We start from the raw sequence: 21,709 nt of genomic DNA, 5'->3' as shown, positions 1-21,709 counted from the left end.
TCCTTCACCCAGGCTGGAGTGCAGTGGCGCGATCTCAGCTCACTGCAGGCTCCACCCCCCGGGGTTCACACCATTCTCCTGTCTCAGCATCCCGCATAGCTGGGACTACAGGCGCCCGCCACCTCGCCCAGCTAATTTTTTGTATTTTTAGTAGAGACGGGGTTTCACCGTGTTAGCCAGGATGGTCTCGATCTCCTGACCTCGTGATCCGCCCACCGCGGCCTCCCAAAGTGCTGGGATTACAGGCGTGAGCCACTGCGCCTGGCCCCATATTTTCTTCTATGAAAAAAAAACAATTATAATAAAGTCCATGTCTGCACTTTAATATCTGGATGATCTATAGGCCTGCTTCTATTATCTACTTTTTCTCTTGATGTATATTTACCTGCTTCTTTGCATATCAAATAATGTTGTAGGATGAACCTTGTATATAAAATTACTACACACATTGCAATTGTTACCCTTTCTCCACCCAGAAAGAATTTGTAGTTTTGTCTGTTAAGTGGATAAGGTGAAGGACTGATCATTTCAAGCCACCCAGGAATGGCATTAGTTTGAGGCTGGCTTGCACCTTTAGTTAGATGCAGCTTATATGTGGTTTCAACCCTCTTAGGGCCAGAACTTCTTATGTTTGTTGCAGATTCCCCCCTCCATGGAACTTTGTCTCCTAAGTACCAACAGAATTCTGGAGATTGTATTCTGCCATTCTTGCCCAGCCTCTACTGGGGCATAGCCTACCTGTAGTCCATTGATTGGGAGACTGGTAGGTCTCTCTCTGTCTATTTCCTCCACCTTGAAAGTTCTGTCCTTCAGAGGTTTGGGGCTTAGCTCTTTATTTTCTCTTCATCCAGGTTCAAAATCTGGCAAATCTTTTGAAAGGGAGATATTTTGTTTTTCTTGTTTTGTATTTTCTTGCCTTGAGCATGACTTGGCCTCCAGTTGATTTCTCTCTGTCTTTGTGACTCAGCCTACCAGTCTGCTATACTGCCCTAGCACTCAATGAGTAATCTGTGAGGAAAACAGCTATTCATTTGATGATCTTGTAGATTCCAATTTGTCCATGCTGACTCAAATGGCAATAAGAAAATTCTGTTTTTTCCCTTTAGTACAGTTGCTTGCTCTGTCTATGAAAGCCTGTGTCCAGACTCGGAAAATGCCCCAGGCAAGACAATGGCCAGCAATCTCAGTTCATAGAACAAAGACATTTCTCCCTCTAGAATTTATTTCTTCCAGTCTCATATGCATCTATATATCTTTGATATCTTTAATGTAATGTCTTTTTTCTAGTTGTAATTGCTTTCTGTTATTACTATACTGTACTTAAAAGCAGAAGTATTCATGTCTAATGACTTTTTGGAATCTTTAAAAAAGAACCATATCTATAGTTTTTGTTTTTGGTTATGTCCTTTCCTGGTTTTGTTATTAGGGTGACACTGGATTCATAGAATGATTTAGGGAGGATTCATTCTTTCTCTATCTTGTGGAATAGTGTCAGTAGGATTGGTACCAATTATTTTTTGAATGTCTGGTAGAATTCAGCTGTCAATCCATCTGGTTCTGGACTTTTTGTTGGTAATTTTTTTTATTTCCATTTCAATCTCACTGCTTATTGGACTGGTCAGGGTATCTGATTCTTCCTGATTTAGGCTAGGAGGGTTGTATCTTTCCAGGAATTTATCCATCTCCTCTAGGTTTTCTAGTTTATGTGCGTAAAGGTGTTCATAGTAGCCTTGAATGATCTTTTGTATCTTTGTAGTGTCAGTTGTAATATCTCAATATCTCCCATTTCATTTTCTTTCTTTTTTTTTTTTTTAGACAGAATCTCACTCTGTTGCCCAGGCTGAAGTGCAGTGGTACAATCTCAGCTCACTCCAACCTCTGCCTCCCAGGTTCAACCGATTCTTCTGCTTCGGCCTCCTGAGTAGCTGGGATTACAGGCGCATGCCACCATGACTGGCTAATTTTTGTATTTTTAGTAGAGATGAGGTTTCACCATGTTGGCCAGGCTGGTCTCAAACTCCTGACCTCAGGTGATCTGCCTGCCTTGGCCTCCCAAAGCACTGGGATTACAGGCATGAGCCACCGCACCTGGCCCCATTTAATTTCTAATTGAGCTTATTTGGATTTTCTCTCTTCTTTTATTGGTTAATCTTGCTAACTGTCTATCCATTTTATTTATCTTTTCAAAGAACCAGCTTTTTGTTTCATTTATCTTTTGCATTTTTTCTTTGTTTGTTTCAATTTCTTTTGGTTCTGCTCTGATTTTGGTTATTTCCTTTCTTCTGCTAGGTTTGGGTTTGGTTTGTTCTTGTTTCTCTAGTTCCTTGAGGTGTGACCTTAGATTATCCGTCTGTGCTCTTTCAGACTTTTTGATGTAGGCATTTAGGACTATGAACTTTCCTCTTAGCACTGCTTTTGCTGTTATCTCAAAGGTTTTAATAGATTGTGTTATTATTGTCATTCAGTTAGAAGGATTTTTTAATTTCCATCTTGATTTCATTTTTGACCCAGTGATCATTCAGCAGCAGATTACTTAATTTCCATGTATTTGCATGGCTTTGAAGGTTCCTTTCGGAGTTGATTTCTAGTTTTATTCCACCGTGGTCTGAGAGAGTGCTTGATATAATTTCAATTTTCTTAAATTTATTGAGGCTTGTTTTGTGGCCTATCATATGATCTGTCTTAGAGAAAGTTCCATGCACTGATGAATAGAATGAATATTCTGCTGTTGTTGGGTAGAATGTTCTGTAAATATCTGTTAAGTCCATTTGTTTCAGGGTATAGTTTAAATCCAGTGTTTCCTTGTTGACTTTCTGTCTTGATGACCTGTCTAGTGCTGTCAGTGGAGTATTGAAGTTCCCCAGTATTATTGTGTTACTTTCTATCTCATTTCTTAGGCCTACTAGTAATTATTTTATAATTTGGGAGTTCATGTTAGGAGCATATATATATAGAATTGTGATATTTTCTTGTTGGACAAGGTCTTTTATCATTATATAATGTCCCTCATTGTCTTTTTTAACTGTTGTTGCTTTAAAATTTGTTTTGGCCGGGCGCAGTGGCTTACGCCTGTAATCCCAGCACTTTGGGAGGCCGACATGGGTAAATCACCTGAGGTCAGGAGTTCAAGACCAGCCTGGCCAACATGGGGAAACCCTGTCTCTACTAAAAATACAAAAATTAGCTAGGTGTGGTGGCAGATGTCTGTATTCCCAGCTACTGGGGAGGCTAAGGCAGGAGAATCACTTGAACTTGGGAGGTGGAGGTTGCAGTGAGCTGAGTTCACACCATTGCACTCCAGCCTGGGCGATAGGAGTGAAACTCTGTCTCGAAAAATAATAATAAAAAAATAAAGTTTGTTTTACCTGATATAAGAATAGATACTCCGCCGCTAGGCGCGGTGGCTTATGCTTGTAATCCCAGCATTTTGGGAGGCCAAGGCAGGTGAATCACCTGAGGTCAGAAGTTCAAGAGCCAGCCTGGCCTACATGGTGAAACCCCGTCTCTACTAAAAATACAAAAATTAGTTGGGCGTGGTGGTGGGTGCCTGTAACCCCCGCTACTCGGGAGGCTAAGGCAGGAGAATCGCTTGAACCCGGGAGGCAGAGGTTGCAGCAAGCTAAGATCATGCCACTGCACTCCAGCCTGGGCGACAGAGTGAGACTCCACCTCAAAAAAAAAAAAAAAAAAAAGAATAGGTACTCCTGCTTGCTTTTGGTGTCTATTTGCATGGAATATCTTTTTCCATGGGGTTATTCAATTTTAGCTAACTCCCATATACACTATGGGCATTGATGAAAATACTGACTGAATTTTTAATAAAGATCTAGCGTCATTAAGAAAAAGTTACCTTCCTGCATGAACTTATATTTTGGCATCTATCAAATGGCATTGTAATTAATACAACTCTGACCTCTGTTACTGCATAACTGCCCAAAGCATAGTGATTTAACACAACTTATTAGTTCTCATAATTCTGTGGGGTGTCAATCTGAGTGATTCTTCTGTTGTACCCATCTGGAATCACTCCGGTGGCTGCAGTCATCTGACAACTCAACCAAAACTGGAGAGTCCAAGATGTTCTCAGTCACATGCCTGGGATGCTGGCCTTGGAGGGGCACCTTGGTTTTCCCTATGGGGCCTTCAATCCTCGAGTAAGATAGACTGCTGAAGGTAGTTCACAACATGATGTTTTCATGGTCTCATGGGAGTAGGTTCACAACATGATGGTTTCAATGGACAAACCCCAGTACATGGGCACTTGTGAAGTCTGTTTGTCTCATGCTTGCTAATGCCCCATTTCCCAAAGCAACTCAGTGACCAAATCCAGAATCAAAGAGAAAAAGGTCCACATAAAGGCACACGTACTAGGAGGATGATTTATTACAAGAATCTACCACATCCACTGTAAATTTAAGAACTCAGAATACAAGTAGCATCCTCATTATTTAGCATTTGCCTGCCACCCATAGTGCATAATTCATACCTAGGCAGTAGTACTCCTAGGGAGAATTTTTAAATTTTTGGACAACATTTTGGGTGTTTTAGTGAAATACAGCCCTACCATGCATATTTGAAATGCATATTGTCTTATTATAAATTACCTACTGTGTGTTTCTCCTTTAATATTGTAGTTTGAACATTATGGTTTCTTTTTTAATTCTGTGCATAGTAAGTTACACAATCCACAGATTTTATTTCAGGAGAGTAAAGTTATATTACAAACTATTTGTTACAATAAGGCAGTGGTTGGGGTCTGATATTTTTGAAATTAATGAGTTAAATTTGAGTGTTTTAAGTACTAGCCTTCAGTTATTTTTGAATCGTGATAGCCAGATAGTGTCACTAAATTATTTTTTTAACTTGTAATGTGGGACAGGAAGGATGGGAGTTTCATGCTTCAGGAAGCAGTGAAAAATCACAAAACCTCTGTACTGCTAGACCCAACACTTCTCCAGATCCCCAAACTATCTCTATCACCCTCCTTTCATGGCAAATTTGCCTATGCATTATTGTCAGAATTTTGAACTTATTTTACAACCATATACATAGAATTCTTTTCTAGCTTGCTGATTAACTGAACAGATGGTGCAGTTCCCCAGCCCAGCAGCTGGAGGGGACCAAGGCTGCGCCCGGCACACAGTAGGCGCACCATAAACGTTGATTGACTGAGTTCATTGAGGCGGCTGACGCCAAGCCATCCACTCCCACGCGGTACTCTTATCTTTCTCCAGGCCCACACCCCTGGCCCCAGAGACGGTAGCTGGGAGCAGATGGCGAGTCCCGGGTGCCAGGTGTACTGCACTCCAGGCGCGGTCTGGGGCACTGGGTTCTACGGTCCCTGCCCCACCCCACCCCTCCCATCCCTATGAGATCCCCCAAAGCTGTCTGCGCCAAGTGTGACGTGACTACGGCGGGAGCACGGGAGGGGAAGGGCTGGAAGAAAGGAGATCCGTTGCCTGGCGAGGGGGCCCGTGCGTCCTACACTGGCTGCTCGCCACGCACGCGTCCCTCTCCTCCTGACCCGCGTCGCTTGGCAGCCAATGCGGTCTCCGTGCCTTCCCACTTCCCCGCAATCAAGCGCCTTTCTTCCTCCGCCTCCCCTCTTTCTGTTATCTGACATTTTGCTCCGCTTCCCTCTGCCCACTCCCCAGCGGGTTTCCCTCCCTGGCAGACGCGCGCGCCCCAGCCCGCCTTCGCACAACCTCCAATAGCAGGTCAACTGGCTTGTAACGCTGGCTTAGGGTTGCTCTTGAAGTGTTTTTCCAAAAGCGAAATCATCCGCTTTCCCCCACGGGGCTAAAACTGTAATTGCAACAACGGGCTGTTGGGTTGGGGGTGGGAAGCCTGTGGGGCGTGCCCCACCTAGACCGCCTGCTGGGGCCACTGGGGTGGTTTTGCCGCCCCCTCAACCCCCGCCACCCCGGGTCGAGTAGGCAGCTCCACCCGGGCGCTTGCGCCAGGGCCTGACTGCCGCGGCTGCCAGCGGAAAGGCAGAGACCAGCTGATCCAAGGAGGACAAAGCGAGCCCAGACCTTCCGCAGAGCTTGGCTTCCTCGTAACTGCGCCCAGGGCGCAGCCTCTCCCTGTTAACTACCTGCCATATGTTCCCTTCTCTCAGACCCGAAACCGCCTCCTACAGGTGCTGGGGACTGAATCTGGAGCTTCAGGAGCGGCCCTTGACGAGGGCGCCTGGCACCCTGGGGCGCCTCCGTGGCCCTCGCAAACTCAGCCTCCACCGTCCAGTCTTTCCTGCACGAGCGAGGGATCGAGGGAAGGCGCCAATGCACGCCTGTCCCTCCGTGATCCGCGGACAAGGGACGCTTGAAGACTGGGGTGCAATCAATTGTCGACTTCCCTCCGTTCTCAGCCCTTCTCCTCCCCCCGCGCACCGTGCACGCGCAGCCTGCTCTGCCCTCCTGAAAGAGACGCTGCAGCTGCGCTCTCAATGGGGCCTCAGCCTGCGGGGTCCGGGGAGGGGATAAAGTGGGTGGTTGGCCAGCCGGTGTACGAAGGTCTTGTGCCTGCCGAAGAGTGGGTCCCACACGCACAGCGCGCACCGTACCATCCAAGCAAGGCTCACAGAGAGCATTTAGTTGTCCAGAGCAAAGGATGCTGGGCACCCAAGAGAGCAGGAGGCCAAGTGGCTGTCAGTTCTGGTCAGTGACGGAACTGGACAGCATCTCCAAGGGCCAGGGGATGGGGTAGGAGGACGGAGGAGCCAAGCTCCTGGGAAACGACCCCCCCAACTATCCGCGACCGGTTGCAAATTCAAAGGAGGGCTGGGAGCCCGCGAGGGTGCGGGAGATGTCTTCGCTTGGGCTGCGTGTGCGCGCGCGTTTGTGTGTGCGCGCGCGTGTGTCTTCAGCTCCTTCCCCGGTCGTAAAACCTAAACGGAAGACGGGTGTTAAAATGCTGCTGACAGGATCGCCTGAAACATGTTTACAGTAGGAAGGACTTTCCTCCAGAAAGCAGTCTGAGTCGATTCCAATTTATTTCCTTCCTGTAACTGTAAGCGAAAGGAGAGGTTCGGCCGCCGCGGCGGAGCGAGGCTGAGCACCATTAATCCTCGGCGAGTTTAAGCCAGAGAGAGCGCCGTGCCTGCGAGACCGAGTCGCTGCGCTCCGGAAGGCGTTCTGCCTGAAGGAAACCTTTTTTTTTTTTTTTTTTTTTTTTTTGAGTAAGGGGTGGCCTTTGCACTGGCGTCCTTAAGTAAGGCGCGCCGTTTCTCTGCAGCCGCTTTCCGAAGCCGGGGAAACTGCATTCACTTTAGCAAGAAGACAGGGAAACCGAAATTGATAATCCCCCGAGCTGGGTTACCTGATCCAGACAGGAGGCTGGTCTAGGCTTCCCCAGTCACCCGGAGCTCCTGACGAGTGAGCAGGAGGCGGCGGGTGGTTGCCCTAAACTTTGATTTATGAAAAAAAATCAGAATTCATCGACATACCCTATTACTCCTTGAGTGTTTAAGCCTCTAACTAAAGGTACAGTGGTAGGGAGTGGTAGGGGTTCGGGAGAGGAGGAAGGGGAAGAAGAAAGACTATCCCCACGATTTCCCACCTCGCCTCGCGGGCGCAGGGAGGCTCAGCGATGCCACCTGGCGGCTGCTTCTCCCCAGATTGGGAGCCGGCTGGCTGCAGACAAACCCAGGCTCTCCCCGGGTGCCATGCCTCTGCCTCTAGAATAGAAGCAGAAGCCTGTGTTCATGCTTGCAATCCAAGTGGCCCTGCAAACATCCGTCTTCTGCTTGTTTTCATGAGAAAATCGAGAAGAAAGGAATAATGAGTTGGCATTGGCATGAACAGCTTAAGCCTACTGTGTGCTAGTCACTGGTTATGAGAGGAAAATGGTAAAATTGTTAGAAATGCAGGTTTCTTAACTCTTAGCTTATTCTAGTGATAAAAATAAATGCTAGGTTTCATTTACCCCAGAATCCTATTTTGATATTTTGCAAATGACTTATTTCCATATATTATTTTTCAATGCACGCACCCCCACTCCCATTCCGTGCTGAGCCCAGTTACAATGCAATGTCATCAGTCCAAAAGGATGAAGTGCAAGTTATGTTTGTCTACTTGACTGAGAAGTAAATCAGCCTCATATGGAGGCATCTTTTCCATAAAGTGTGGAACCAAAAAAACTGGCGCCTTTCAGTTGACAATGACATCAGATTTCCCAGGGCTTCTTCCTTGTCAGGTGAAGTAACAACTATACAGTTTTTCCTCCTCTTTATTTTATTTGAACTGAATACTTGTCAGGTCTGACTAGTGCCTACAATCATAGTTTCTATAACCAAGGCAAGGCAAAATCTTGCAAATCAGTGCAAATCCAGATTTGTTAAACTAATTTCCATTCAGGTCCCTCCCTCCATGCCAAAGGAATATATTAAGCAGTGGAATAGAATCTTATTTCATCTATGCCCCATACCATTGTATGGATGTGAGATTCTATGTTGTGTAGATGTGTGAGAGCAGAAGAAATGCATTAGCAGATATTACACTTACATCTCAAATGGAATTCCATCATTTAAGGGAATAAAATAAAATACCTAATTCAAAATTTGAAATGTCTAACATCATTGCCAACAAAGACAGTTTATTATTCTAAACCAGGATTTTTTTTTTTCTGCAAAATTATCTTGGCTTTCTCTTAATACAGCTAAAAGAGTAGCATTAAGAATTACTTCATGTACTGCAAAGCCAGCAGAGGGAACACTGCGTACTGATTTAGTAGGGGCCACCAAATATCTGGTATTTGGGGAAAAAAATGTCAGTAATGGAGAACTGATTACAGAGCATATGAAGTTAGGGAATGAGAAGGGAGAAATCTTTTCTCATTATTTGGTACTGAGAGGTCCAATACATTCCAGTGTGCACACACTTAGTTGGTCACAAAGATGACTTTAATAAAAGGCCATTTGTCATGTTTTCTTACATTCTAAGAGAACTAACCCATTAGAACAGATCTATTTCAGAAGTCTAGGCACTTGTGTAATATATAAATATATATACAGTAATCACAAAGTCAATGGAAGTTACTGATACCATATTTCATCAAGACTAAGAGGAAATTTTTCTTTTCATTTCAACTCTTCCTGAAATAAGGAGGCATCCTACATCTAGGGGGATATCACAGTTTCATTGGCAGATTTTCTTCCTTGGTGGAATGTAATATAATGGTGTGTCTTAAAATTTGTTGAAATACAGAAAATACATGTAACAACAAAAGAATGAGGCCAGTGGCTATGTTTTAGTACACCCTTTAAAAAATCTGTGTGTTTTAAGCAGAAATATATATGGCTGCTTTAACTTCCACTCTTCCCCATCATATTCGATGACGGAAGCATAAATGACTTAGAAATATAATCAATAATATTGATAATCAACTTGACTGAATTATCAAACTAGCCACACCCTCAAATCATTAGTTAGTACAAATCCAAAAATAAATATATTCTTTTTTATCCTAGTGAAAATATTGATCTTATGGATAATAGCCTTCTTAAAATAATTTTTTTGTCAGATTGGTAACATTTAAGGATGTGTTTCTATGCACACCAGAGAAAATGAAGTATATAACACAGCAACACTGTTATGCAGAAAAGGTGCCTGTGTGTTTTTGGTTTGGGTTTTTCTTTTTTTAAGGATTTGTGGCCGGGCGCGGTGGCTCACGCTTGTAATCCCAGCACTTTGGGAGGCCGAGGCGGGCGGAGCACGAGGTCAGGAGATCGAGACCACGGTGAAACCCCGTCTCTACTAAAAACACAAAAAATTAGCCGGACGTGGTGGCGAGCGCCTGTAGTCCCAGCAACTTGGAGAGGCTGAGGCAGGAGAATGGCGTGAACCTGGGAGGCGGAGCTTGCAGTGAGCCGAGATCGAGCCACTGCACTCCAGCCTGGGTGACAGAGCAAGACTCCGTCTCAAAAAAAAAAAAAAAAAAGGACTTGTTTCTCCTTTTTTAAAAAAATTATATAATACAAGTAGCTAATGGTCAAAAATTATTTGCTTTTACCCACAAAAACAGTTTTGCTTGTGGTTGATCCTTACAGATCCAGTCAGATGGCTACATAAGGTGTTCTTTCCAGTAAAATTCTAAATCTGACAACCTGGGCCTATTGCCAGCCTACATACTTTAAAAGTTTGACAAGATAAATAGAAATTTACTACCCAGCACTAGTTTAATCTGAATCAAAAGCTGACTTAATTATTTTGGATTGACTTTACCTAACCACTTATGGTTAGCCTAAAGAATATTAGTTTCCTATTACAGTGTTAAGGAAAGCTGATTTTTACTACAATTCTAATTTTCAGACGTTGGAAAACAAGTAATTTCTGTAGCCAACGTTTATTTTGAATACCTTGGCATCCTTTCTTTGCCATATTCTTCTTAGTATTCTTCATGGAGTTCCTTTCTTTTAAAATCAATGGAATGGCAGAGTTGCCACTATTGTCCTTGCATGGTTCACATCAATGATCTGTGATTACTTTTTTTTTTTTTTTTTAAGACAGAGTCACACTCTATCACCCACACTGGAGTGCAGTGGCTCAATCTTAGCTCACTGCAACCTCCTGGGTTCAAGCAATACTCCCACCTCAGCTTCTCGAGTAGCTGGAATTACAGGCGCATGCATCCCTGCCCAGCTAATTTTTAAATTTTTAGTAGAGACAGGGTTTCACCATGTTGACCAGGCTGGTTTCGAACTCCTGACCTCAAGTGATCCACCCACCTTAGCCTCCCAAAGTGCTGGGATTACAGGCGTGAGCCACCGCACGGCCTGTTATTACTTTTTTACATAAGTGGCTATTCTATTTTAGCCTCTTGAACAACATGCAACTTTTACTAGGAGTGTGTCTGGCATTTGAATTAGAAAGGAAAGTATTAGTATTCATTGAGGGCTTACAATACATTAGGTGCTTCATAGTCACAAATTCATTGAACCCTCACAACAACCCTCTATAAAGTAGCTCCTAATGCTCCCATATAATAGATGAGGAAAACTGAGACTTGGCCACATCCCCACAGTTACAAACCAGTAAGGATTAGCAGCCAGGTCTACTATGAATCCAGAGGCCCCACTCTCTTCTGCTACCAGTTATCACCTCCTTCTACAGTTTCTCTTTGCCTTGGTTTTTCAATTCCCTTCGATTCAACTAACAAATAACAAGAGGAAATACATAAGAAGGAAAGGAGGAAGATGGCTTTGGGAGGAGGAGAGGGAAGAGAGTGAAGCAATCTTTAATTTTGAAAACAGGGAAAACAAATATTTAGAAAGTAAAACCGATTTCCATCCTTTACATGCCATTATACATCCTATGCAAAACTCTGGAAATCTGCCCATTGAGGTAATTATGGAGCACTACCTAATGTGTTTCAAGGGAAAGCTCCCCTGTTTGGGCTATGCAGGATTTACACAGTTTCAATCATTAAATAACCATAGTTGACCCTTGCTTGGTTAAGAGAGTAAGCAATTATTGCAAAGTCCTCTTCCCTGCCTTCCACAAACAGCACAAAAACGGTTCCGAAGGGATTTACACAACACATCAACATCTGTGCTGTACCTAGAGTTGTTAAAATAATTGTGATGACAGGTGTCTAGGTACCATTTTCTTAATGGTTTTCAATATCCATTGATTTATTGTTGTGGCTTTCTCTTCCCCTTTACAGCTTTGGCTTTAAGAAAGAGCTGGGGAACAGATTTTGCACGAGAGGCTGATTCTTTATTCCAATGCTGAAAAGAACTAATAAAAATAATCACTTGGCTTTTAAGCAGAAAGCTTCCATTTACAGTATTTCACCCTTACCCCGCCCCCTTCCAAGCCCCTTGTTATCTAACGTAATGGTTAGAATACATTTCCGTCTCTTCCCTCAATAATTTCATGCATTAACATCCTCTTCACACACTATACACACGCACGCGCGCACACACACGCGCGCACACACACACACACAGCAAAAGGAAAAAAGAGGCAGCAGAAATCTCAGCTGTACTTCTAGCCCTTTTAAAAAGTTTGCTCTGTAAATTGGAATGAGGTCAGATTTGGAGCTTCTCATTGCACGCGGAGATTATTATTGCATCGGGTTCCAAGCCAATGGGAAGCCCGGGGGAGGGGTTTGGCATGAGGAAGCGTTGGTTACAGCAGCTGATTGGCTGCAGCCAAGACTGTGAAAGGATAAAGAGGCGCGAGGCGGAATTGGGGTCTGCTCTAAGCTGCAGCAAGAGAAACTGTGTGTGAGGGGAAGAGGCCTGTTTCGCTGTCGGGTCTCTAGTTCCTTGCACGCTCTTCAAGAGTCTGCGCTGGAGGAACTCTTGCCATTACCAGCTCCCTTCTTGCAGAAGGGAGGGGGAAACATACATTTATTCATGCCAGTCTGTTGCATGCAGGCTTTTTGGCTTCCTACCTTGCAACAAAATAATTGCACAAACTCCTTAGTGCCGATTCCGCCCACAGAGAGTCCTGGAGCCACAGTCTTTTTTGCTTTGCATTGTAGGAGAGGGACTAAGTGCTAGAGACTATGTCGCTTTCCTGAGCTACCGAGAGCGCTCGTGAACTGGAATCAACTGCTTCAGGGAAAAAGAAAAAAAAAAAAAAAAAAAAAAAAAAAGACTTGCCTGGGAGGCCGCGAGAAACTTGCATTGGAAGCTTCAGCAACCAGCATTCGAGAAACTCCTCTCTACTTTAGCACGGTCTCCAGACTCAGCCGAGAGACAGCAAACTGCAGCGCGGTGAGAGAGCGAGAGAGAGGGAGAGAGAGAGTCTCCAGCTTGGGAACTATAACTCCTCTGCGAGAGGCTGAGAACTCCTTCCCCGCATCTTTTGGGGACTTTTCTCTCTTTACCCACCTCCGCCCCTGCGAGGAGTTGAGGGGCCAGTTCGGCCGCCGCGCGCGTCTTCCCGTTCGGCGTGTGCTTGGCCTGGGGAACCGGGAGGGCCCGGCGACCGCGCCGCGGCCGCCGCGAGGGTGTGAGCGCGCGTGGGCGCCCGCCGAGCCGAGGCCATGGTGCAGCAAACCAACAATGCCGAGAACACGGAAGCGCTGCTGGCCGGCGAGAGCTCGGACTCGGGCGCCGGCATCGAGCTGGGAATCGCCTCCTCCCCCACGCCCGGCTCCACCGCCTCCACGGGCGGCAAGGCCGACGACCCGAGCTGGTGCAAGACCCCGAGCGGGCACATCAAGCGGCCCATGAACGCCTTCATGGTGTGGTCGCAGATCGAGCGGCGCAAGATCATGGAGCAGTCGCCCGACATGCACAACGCCGAGATCTCCAAGCGGCTGGGCAAACGCTGGAAGCTGCTCAAAGACAGCGACAAGATCCCTTTCATTCGAGAGGCGGAGCGGCTGCGCCTCAAGCACATGGCTGACTACCCCGACTACAAGTACCGGCCCAGGAAGAAGGTGAAGTCCGGCAACGCCAACTCCAGCTCCTCGGCCGCCGCCTCCTCCAAGCCGGGGGAAAAGGGAGACAAGGTCGGTGGCAGCGGCGGGGGCGGCGGCGGCGGCGGGAGCAGCAACGCGGGGGGAGGAGGCGGCGGTGCGAGTGGCGGCGGCGCCAACTCCAAACCGGCGCAGAAAAAGAGCTGCGGCTCCAAAGTGGCGGGCGGCGCGGGCGGCGGGGTCAGCAAACCGCACGCCAAGCTCATCCTGGCAGGCGGCGGCGGCGGGAAAGCAGCGGCTGCCGCCGCCGCCTCCTCCTTCGCCGCCGAACAGGCGGGGGCCGCCGCCCTGCTGCCCCTGGGCGCCGCCGCCGACCACCACTCGCTGTACAAGGCGCGGACTCCCAGCGCCTCGGCCTCTGCCTCCTCGGCAGCCTCGGCCTCCGCAGCGCTCGCGGCCCCGGGCAAGCACCTGGCGGAGAAGAAGGTGAAGCGCGTCTACCTGTTCGGCGGCCTGGGCACGTCGTCGTCGCCCGTGGGCGGCGTGGGCGCGGGAGCCGACCCCAGCGACCCCCTGGGCCTGTACGAGGAGGAGGGCGCGGGCTGCTCGCCCGATGCGCCGAGCCTGAGCGGCCGCAGCAGCGCCGCCTCGTCCCCCGCCGCCGGCCGCTCGCCCGCCGACCACCGCGGCTACGCCAGCCTGCGCGCCGCCTCGCCCGCCCCGTCCAGCGCGCCCTCGCACGCGTCCTCCTCGGCCTCGTCCCACTCCTCCTCTTCCTCTTCCTCGGGCTCCTCGTCCTCCGACGACGAGTTCGAAGACGACCTGCTCGACCTGAACCCCAGCTCAAACTTTGAGAGCATGTCCCTGGGCAGCTTCAGTTCGTCGTCGGCGCTCGACCGGGACCTGGATTTTAACTTCGAGCCCGGCTCCGCCTCGCACTTCGAGTTCCCGGACTACTGCACGCCCGAGGTGAGCGAGATGATCTCGGGAGACTGGCTCGAGTCCAGCATCTCCAACCTGGTTTTCACCTACTGAAGGGCGCGCAGGCAGGGAGAAGGGCCGGAGGGGTAGGAGAGGAGAAAAAAAAAAAGTGAAAAAAAGAAACGAAAAGGACAGACGAAGAGTTGGAAGAGAAAAGGGAAAAAAGAAAAAAAAAAAAAGTAAGTAGGGCTGGCTTCGGCCGCGTTCCCGTCGTCGGAAAGGAGCGCGGCGGCGTTTTGGACCCGCGCTCCCATCCCCCACCTCCCCGGGCCGGGGACCCACTCTGCCCAGCCGGAGGGACGCGGAGGAGGAAGAGGGTAGACAGGGGCGACCTGTTATTGTTGTTATTGGTGTTGTTGTTGATGGCAAAAAAGAAAAAGCGACTTCGAGTTTCCTCCCCTTTGCTTGAAGAGACCCCCTCCCCGTCCAACGAGCTTCCGGACTTGTCTGCACCCCCAGCAAGAAGGCGAGTTAGTTTTCTAGAGACTGAAGGAATCTCCCCCTTCCTGCATCACCACTTTGGTTTTGTTTTATTTTGCGTCTTGGTCAAGAAAGGAGGGGAGAACCCAGCGTACCCCTCCCCCCCTTTTTTTTAACGCCTGATGAAGACAGAAGGCTCCGGGGTGACGAATTTGGCCGATGGCAGATGTTTTGGGGGAGCGCCGGGACTGAGAGACTCCACGCAGGCGAATTCCCGTTTGGGGCTTTTTTTTTTCTTTCTTTTCCCCCTGCCCCCTCTGCAGCCGGAGGAGGAGATGTTGAGGGGAGGAGGCCAGCCAGTGTGACCGGCGCTAGGAAATGACCCGAGAACCCCGTTGGAAGCGCAGCAGCGGGAGCTAGGGGCGGGGGCGGAGAAGGACACGAACTGGAAGGGGGTTCACGGTCAAACTGAAATGGATTTGCACGTTGGGGAGCAGGCGGCGGCGGCTGCTGGGCCTCCGCCTTCTTTCTACGTGAAATCAGTGAGGTGAGACTTCCCAGACCCCGGAGGCGTGGAGGAGAGGAGACTGTTTGATGTGGTACAGGGGCAGTCAGTGGAGGGCGAGTGGTTTCGGAAAAAAAAAAAAAAAAAGAAAAAGAAAAAAAAGGAAAAAAAAAAAGATTTTTTTCTTCTCTTAATCGGAATCGTGATGGTGTTGGATTATTTCAATGGTGGGGTTAATATAGCATGTTATCCTGTCTATCTTTTAAAGATTTCTGTATAAGACTGTTGAGCAGTTTTTAAAATAGTGTAGGATAATATAAAAAGCAGATAGATGGCGCTATGTTTGATTCCTACAACGAAATTATCACCAGCTTTTTTTCATTCTTAACTCTTTAAAGGATTCAAACGCAACTCAAATCTGTGCTGGACTTTAAAAAAACAATTCAGGACCAAATTTTTTCTCAGTGTGTGTGTTTATTCCTTATAGGTGTAAATGAGAAGACGTGTTTTTTTCCTTCACCGATGCTCCATCCTCGTACTTCTTTTTCCTTGTAAATGTAATCAGATGCCATTTTATATGTGGACGTATTTACACTGGCCAAACATATTTTTTCTTTTATCCCTTTTTTCTTTCTTTTTACTTCCTTTATTTCTTTATTCCTTCCTTTTCCTTTTTTTCTTTTTTCTTTTTTTTTTTTTTTTTTTGGTAGTTGTTGTTACCCACGCCATTTTACGTCTCCTTCACTGAAGGGCTAGAGTTTTAACTTTTAATTTTTTATATTTAAATGTAGACTTTTGACACTTTTAAAAAACAAAAAAAGACAAGAGAGATGAAAACGTTTGATTATTTTCTCAGTGTATTTTTGTAAAAAATATATAAAGGGGGTGTTAATCGGTGTAAATCGCTGTTTGGATTTCCTGATTTTATAACAGGGCGGCTGGTTAATATCTCACACAGTTTAAAAAATCAGCCCCTAATTTCTCCATGTTTACACTTCAATCTGCAGGCTTCTTAAAGTGACAGTATCCCTTAACCTGCCACCAGTGTCCACCCTCCGGCCCCCGTTTTGTAAAAAGGGGAGGAGAATTAGCCAAACACTGTAAGCTTTTAAGAAAAACAAAGTTTTAAACGAAATACTGCTCTGTCCAGAGGCTTTAAAACTGGTGCATTTACAGCAAAAAGGGATTCTGTAGCTTTAACTTGTAAACCACATCTTTTTTGCACTTTTTTTATAAGCAAAAACGTGCCGTTTAAACCACTGGATCTATCTAAATGCCGATTTGAGTTCGCGACACTATGTACTGCGTTTTTCATTCTTGTATTTGACTATTTAATCCTTTCTACTTGTCGCTAAATATAATTGTTTTAGTCTTATGGCATGATGATAGCATATGTGTTCAGGTTTATAGCTGTTGTGTTTAAAAATTGAAAAAAGTGGAAAACATCTTTGTACATTTAAGTCTGTATTATAATAAGCAAAAAGATTGTGTGTATGTATGTTTAATATAACATGACAGGCACTAGGACGTCTGCCTTTTTAAGGCAGTTCCGTTAAGGGTTTTTGTTTTTAAACTTTTTTTTTGCCATCCATCCTGTGCAATATGCCGTGTAGAATATTTGTCTTAAAATTCCAAGGCCACAAAAACAATGTTTGGGGGAAAAAAAAGAAAAAATCATGCCAGCTAATCATGTCAAGTTCACTGCCTGTCAGATTGTTGATATATACCTTCTGTAAATAACTTTTTTTGAGAAGGAAATAAAATCAGCTGGAACTGAACCCTAAATCTTGACTTTTGTCGTTATTATGCCCAGTGCCTAAGATTGGAAAGGCCCTACGGTATCTGGACACTACACATCTGCCTTAGCTTTAAAAAAATAAGTTCTCAGAGGAGCCTTGTCAAATGCTACCTTATTGAGGAATATTAAATGTCTCATGGCCAGATTTCCCCCGACCCTGAAATGATGGCATCAGCTGAATGTGTCAACTCAACACATGCTTTCTAGGAATTTTCTGAGTTTACCATATTTTAAAACGCCCTTTGTCTTGGAATCTGAAAGAGGGGGAGGGGCAACGTGGACAGAATTCTTCACAGATGAAGCTGGCTAGATGATCTTTTTTTGAACTTGGTGCTCCTGGAGCTGCTTTCTCCTTGATTTGCCCATGCTTACCTCTGGCAGTGGCTATAATTGGTTTTCGTGGGTTAAGGACAAATAAGCTGTTAAATTATCAGTAGATTATACAGGAGAAGGCTTTTACCGATTATGAAATGCGAAAGATGTATGCATTTATGCATTTTTTTTTTCTCAAGCAGAAAGGTTGATGTGGTGCTACGATCTCCATTTTTTGCCATGCTCAACATGGTGTTAATGTAAGAGAACTGCAGCAATAAGGATGACCTGGAGAAGCTGGCTGCGTGTGGGCCCAGAGGAAAGCCTCCTCTCTCTCAAAATAGCACAAATCTCCAAGTGCTTTTTATAAGAATCAGGAAGGGTTGTTGAGACTGCAAGGTGAAAAAGTACTTGGATTTCTTAAGGCCCATTACTCTTGGGTTTGGAACATACAACTTGCTAAGTGGCACTATTTCCTGTTTATTTTGAGAGTTAACAATTGCTATTAACTAACAAAAGCCATCTTCCAAATGTTAATTAAAAATGTGTCTTTTACATGTCTTGAGTTTTTTAGCACTGGAGAGGAGAGGTTAATAAGCAGAAGTGTTTGGAAATAACCCCTTACTCATTTGGATTGCTTGTAGATAAGGGAGTATTATCCTGGAAGGTACACCTGGAAAAAGAGACCTTTTGAAGACTAGTCTAAAAGGAGGGGGTTTTGTGGTTGTCCAACGAAAAGCAATAATCCACCCCCAAAAACCAGTATAACTTGTGTTTCAATATAATTTATCTCTTAAAGATAACTACTAGTTTTCAACATTTTTTCATGTGTGGTGCTCATATATTTAGTTTTAATTGCATTTGTGTTCTGCAATTGGAATTCCATTTTTTAAAATGACCTTAGAACAACATGGCATCTAAGTTTCTTCAGAGATCTTTGTAAAAGGAAGAACTCTTCTTTAGAAAAGTGCTTTTAATTTTTGTTCATTGCAGTGATAATATAATTATTTAGCTCTTTTCAGATCCAAGGTATCAATACCATGACATAAATGAAGCCTAAATGATGCATTTTTTAAATGATGCATCTTTTTTAAAGTATATTTTTATTTTGGAGGGTTCTCCTGTTAGAACTGTTTGTTTTCCCTTGACTCTCCATGTAAAAGCAGATGCTTTAAATATTTCCTTTAAGAATTTTGATAACATTGGTTTAAAAATAAAAGCTGAAATGTGTGTGTCCTTCCTGGCAGGTGGTAGCGTAAACGTAAGGAGCATTTTTGTACAATGTCTTCCTCTGAGTCTGTTTTCATTCATAAGGGATACTTAACGTGTTAGGTGGTACAAGGCATAATAAACCTGCAAAACCAAACGGTTTAGTGTGATTTTTTTCTTTCAGATACTTTGGATCAATAGAAAAGAGTAAGTTTCAGATTTTCTTTTAAGAATTTCAAGTAATTGCTTCTGGCCCTGCGCTCCACCAGAAATGTGAATCAGTGATACTTGCTTAAGCAAGTTTGTCAATTCCTAGTTGAATCCCTTTAAGTGCCAAGAAAAAAAAATTAAAAGCATGTAAGCTGAGAGGGTGGGCCCAGCTCCTGGGAAGGCTTTTGGGGTTTGTGTTTACCCTGCTTTTGGGGGTACTAGGGGAGCTAAGGGATTCTGAGGAAAGCAAGAAAGCAAAGGGTTAGGTTAAATGGACATCAACATTTACCAAGGGTTTCCTGTGTCTGTAGGGTACACGTAAATTAGAAGACATGGTCTGGGGAATTCTATGGGTCAGAATGCTTAATCATGAATTTAAAACAAATTCAGGGATCCCAAGGAAGTATTTGAAAAGATAGAAATGTTTAAAAAAAGAAAATTTTTTTTAAGAATACAAACCCATCTGGCCGGGCGCGGTGGCTCACGCCTGTAATCCCAGCACTTTGGGAGGCCAAGGCGGGCGGATCACTTGAGGTCAGGAGTTTGAAACCAGCCTGGCCAATATGGCGAAACCTCCTCTCTACTAAAACTACAAAAATTAGCTGAGCGTAGTGGTGCACGCCTGTAATCCAGCTACTCGGGAGGCTTAGGTAGGAGAATCTCTTGAAGCCGGAAGGCGGAGGTTGCAGTGAGCCAAGATCGCATCAGTGCACTCCAGCCTGGGTGACTGTCTCAAAAACAAAGAATACAAACCCATCTAGCCATTTGGATTTCTCAGAGTGTAAGGTTGGTATGCTTTATTTCTCTTTCTGGTGGTTTTTGTTTTGTGCCTCCTGGCACCTCTCCTATTAAGGCCTACAAAATACCTCTCTAACCCATATCAATAGGGTTTACTCCTACCCCTCTGATTCTTCCTGAAAAATGATATCTCCATACGCATTTCTCAATTTTCACTTATCATTTGAAAGCTAAAGTGGAGGGGTGGGAAGAAAGCATCTCCAGACATCTGCATGGTGTTTGAGGCTCTTCCAAGTATCTACCACCATTCCCCTGTGCCCAGGATAAAGTGCAGAATTCACATGCTGCTCTTCAAGGCCCTGCACTAAAGCGTTTTAGCCCAACTTTCCAGTTCTTCCAAATTGCAGTATAACCAAACTGCTCTTTCCTGATAGACTGGAATTCTTGAAGGACAGAAACTAGGCATTGAATACTTCTTGTATTCCCCAGTTTGCTTTCCCTGCTTCTTTTCACATAATAAATGCTAAATTCTTATTTGTTGACTTTACGCGGTTTTCATGGGGGCCCTAAGGGCTTCCAACATGCATTTGCATTTTATGCTGCTTGTGGTTAAGTACCAGCGCTGGATTGCACGAAAACCTGGATTAGAATGCTGCCTCTGAGACCAACAAGCTGGAGGACTTTGGACAGATTTCTCAGCCTTTTTAAGTTTCCGTGTTTTAAATCGTCATATAGAAAGAGCTATCTAATGTAGACAGCTGTGTTGAGAATAGAGTGCAGCGGCACGTGTGTGGTATGTCGTAATGCCTGGCCTACCCCATGGGCCTGTTGAATGCTAGAACCTGACCTCATGGGTGGTTCTAAAAAGCTAATGTATGTAAAGCCTAACAGTGCCAGCAATACAGAAGATGCTTTAAATTCTAAAAATGGGGAGTAAAGCAGCGTGGCCGGGGTCCGAGCTGGGGTTCTGTCCCCGCTGGGCTGTCGCCCCTGCTGGACTACCGCCATGGAACTCAGCGCCGAATACCCCAGGGAGAAGCTGCAGCGGGACCTGGCGGCGGAGCATGTGGGGTTGGAGGACAACACGACCCTCAACCATTGCGCCTGTAGCTTCTGGCGGTGTCGGCCAAGTACGATGGGAAGCCGCTGCTTCAGAGACGCCGGCTGGTGAACGCGTGCCTAGCAGAAGGGCTCCTGCGCATCCATGCCTTTCAACAGAAAACCCTGATCCCAGAGCAGTGGGCCCGTGAGCGGCAGAAATGAGGGACTGGGACCTGCACAGCCATTAAATTATAAATCAGGAAAAAAAAGTTCTAAAAATAAATCTCCTGAATCAATGTTTCTCAGTCTGCTACACGAATCCCCAGCATCAGAATTACCTGGAGATTCTCGTTAAGGGTAGCGATTATACAGATCGCCAGCCACAGTCAGACTGTGGGGATGGGGCCTTAATGGGCTCCCCATAGATTTCCAGTGCTCAGTGAAGTTTGGAAATCAGTACCCTCACTGTGTTTTAGCATATTCTCCCAGTAAGTATGCAGGCAAGGGAGTATGACGCCCTCATTGTTTTAACATGGAGAAATTGAGTTGAGAATGGCCCAATGGCTGATCTGAGGTCACAAGGTCAGAAGTGCCAGAAAGGGTATTGGAACTCTATGTCCTGAGCCCTAGGATCAGCCTAGAACTTATTTCTCTAAATAGATGTCTTCTCCATTTCTACCCAAGGCTTGGTCCCTTGGCAAAAATTGGCAGTCCCTGCACTTCCCTCAGCCCTCTGAGTCCCTATCCATTTTCTCAAGGATGCCCTTCCACCATCCTAGTTGAAAGTTTAAATTTGGGCCGGGCGCCCATTGCTCGTGCCTGTAATCCCAGCCCCTGGGGAGGCGAGGCGCGGGGGATCACCTGAGGTCAGGAGTTTGAGACCAGCCTGACCAACGTGGCAAAATCCCATCTCCATTAAAAATACAAAAAAATCAGCTGAGTGTAGTGGCGCATGCCTTTAATCCCAGCTACCCAGGAGGCTGAGGCAGGAGAATCGCTTGAACCTGGGAGACAGAAGTTGCAGTGAGCCAAGGCTGTGCTATTGCACTCCAGCCTGGGCAACAAGAGCGAAAAATCCGTCTTAAAAAAAAAAAAAAGTGTAAGTTTAAGTAATTAGCCAA

The 21,709-nt window shown here is 45.7% G+C and overlaps 1 protein-coding gene and 1 pseudogene across 1 annotated transcript; both read left to right on the top strand.

Moving 5' to 3' along the window:
- Positions 1-12,200: 12,200 nt before the first annotated feature.
- SOX4 (SRY-box transcription factor 4) lies at positions 12,201-17,058 on the top strand. The gene has a single exon (XM_055263022.2). The coding sequence runs from the start codon at positions 12,997-12,999 to the stop codon at positions 14,407-14,409; it is 1,413 nt and encodes a 470-aa protein (XP_055118997.1). The 5' UTR covers positions 12,201-12,996; the 3' UTR covers positions 14,410-17,058.
- A 3,343-nt stretch (positions 17,059-20,401) lies between these two features.
- Positions 20,402-20,974, top strand: LOC129472968 (bolA-like protein 2; annotated as a pseudogene).
- The last annotated feature ends 735 nt before the right edge of the window (positions 20,975-21,709 follow it).

Source organism: Symphalangus syndactylus, chromosome 23 (assembly GCF_028878055.3).
Source record: "Symphalangus syndactylus isolate Jambi chromosome 23, NHGRI_mSymSyn1-v2.1_pri, whole genome shotgun sequence".
Classification (NCBI taxonomy): Eukaryota; Metazoa; Chordata; class Mammalia; order Primates; family Hylobatidae; genus Symphalangus; species Symphalangus syndactylus.
Note: the sequence above shows the minus strand (reverse complement) of the source record. Positions and strands in the feature narration are given on the sequence as shown.

Coding starts and splice junctions, on each gene's coding strand:
- SOX4 (XM_055263022.2), top strand. CDS start 12,997: ATGGTGCAGCAAACCAACAATGCCGAGAACACGGAAGCGCTGCTGGCC.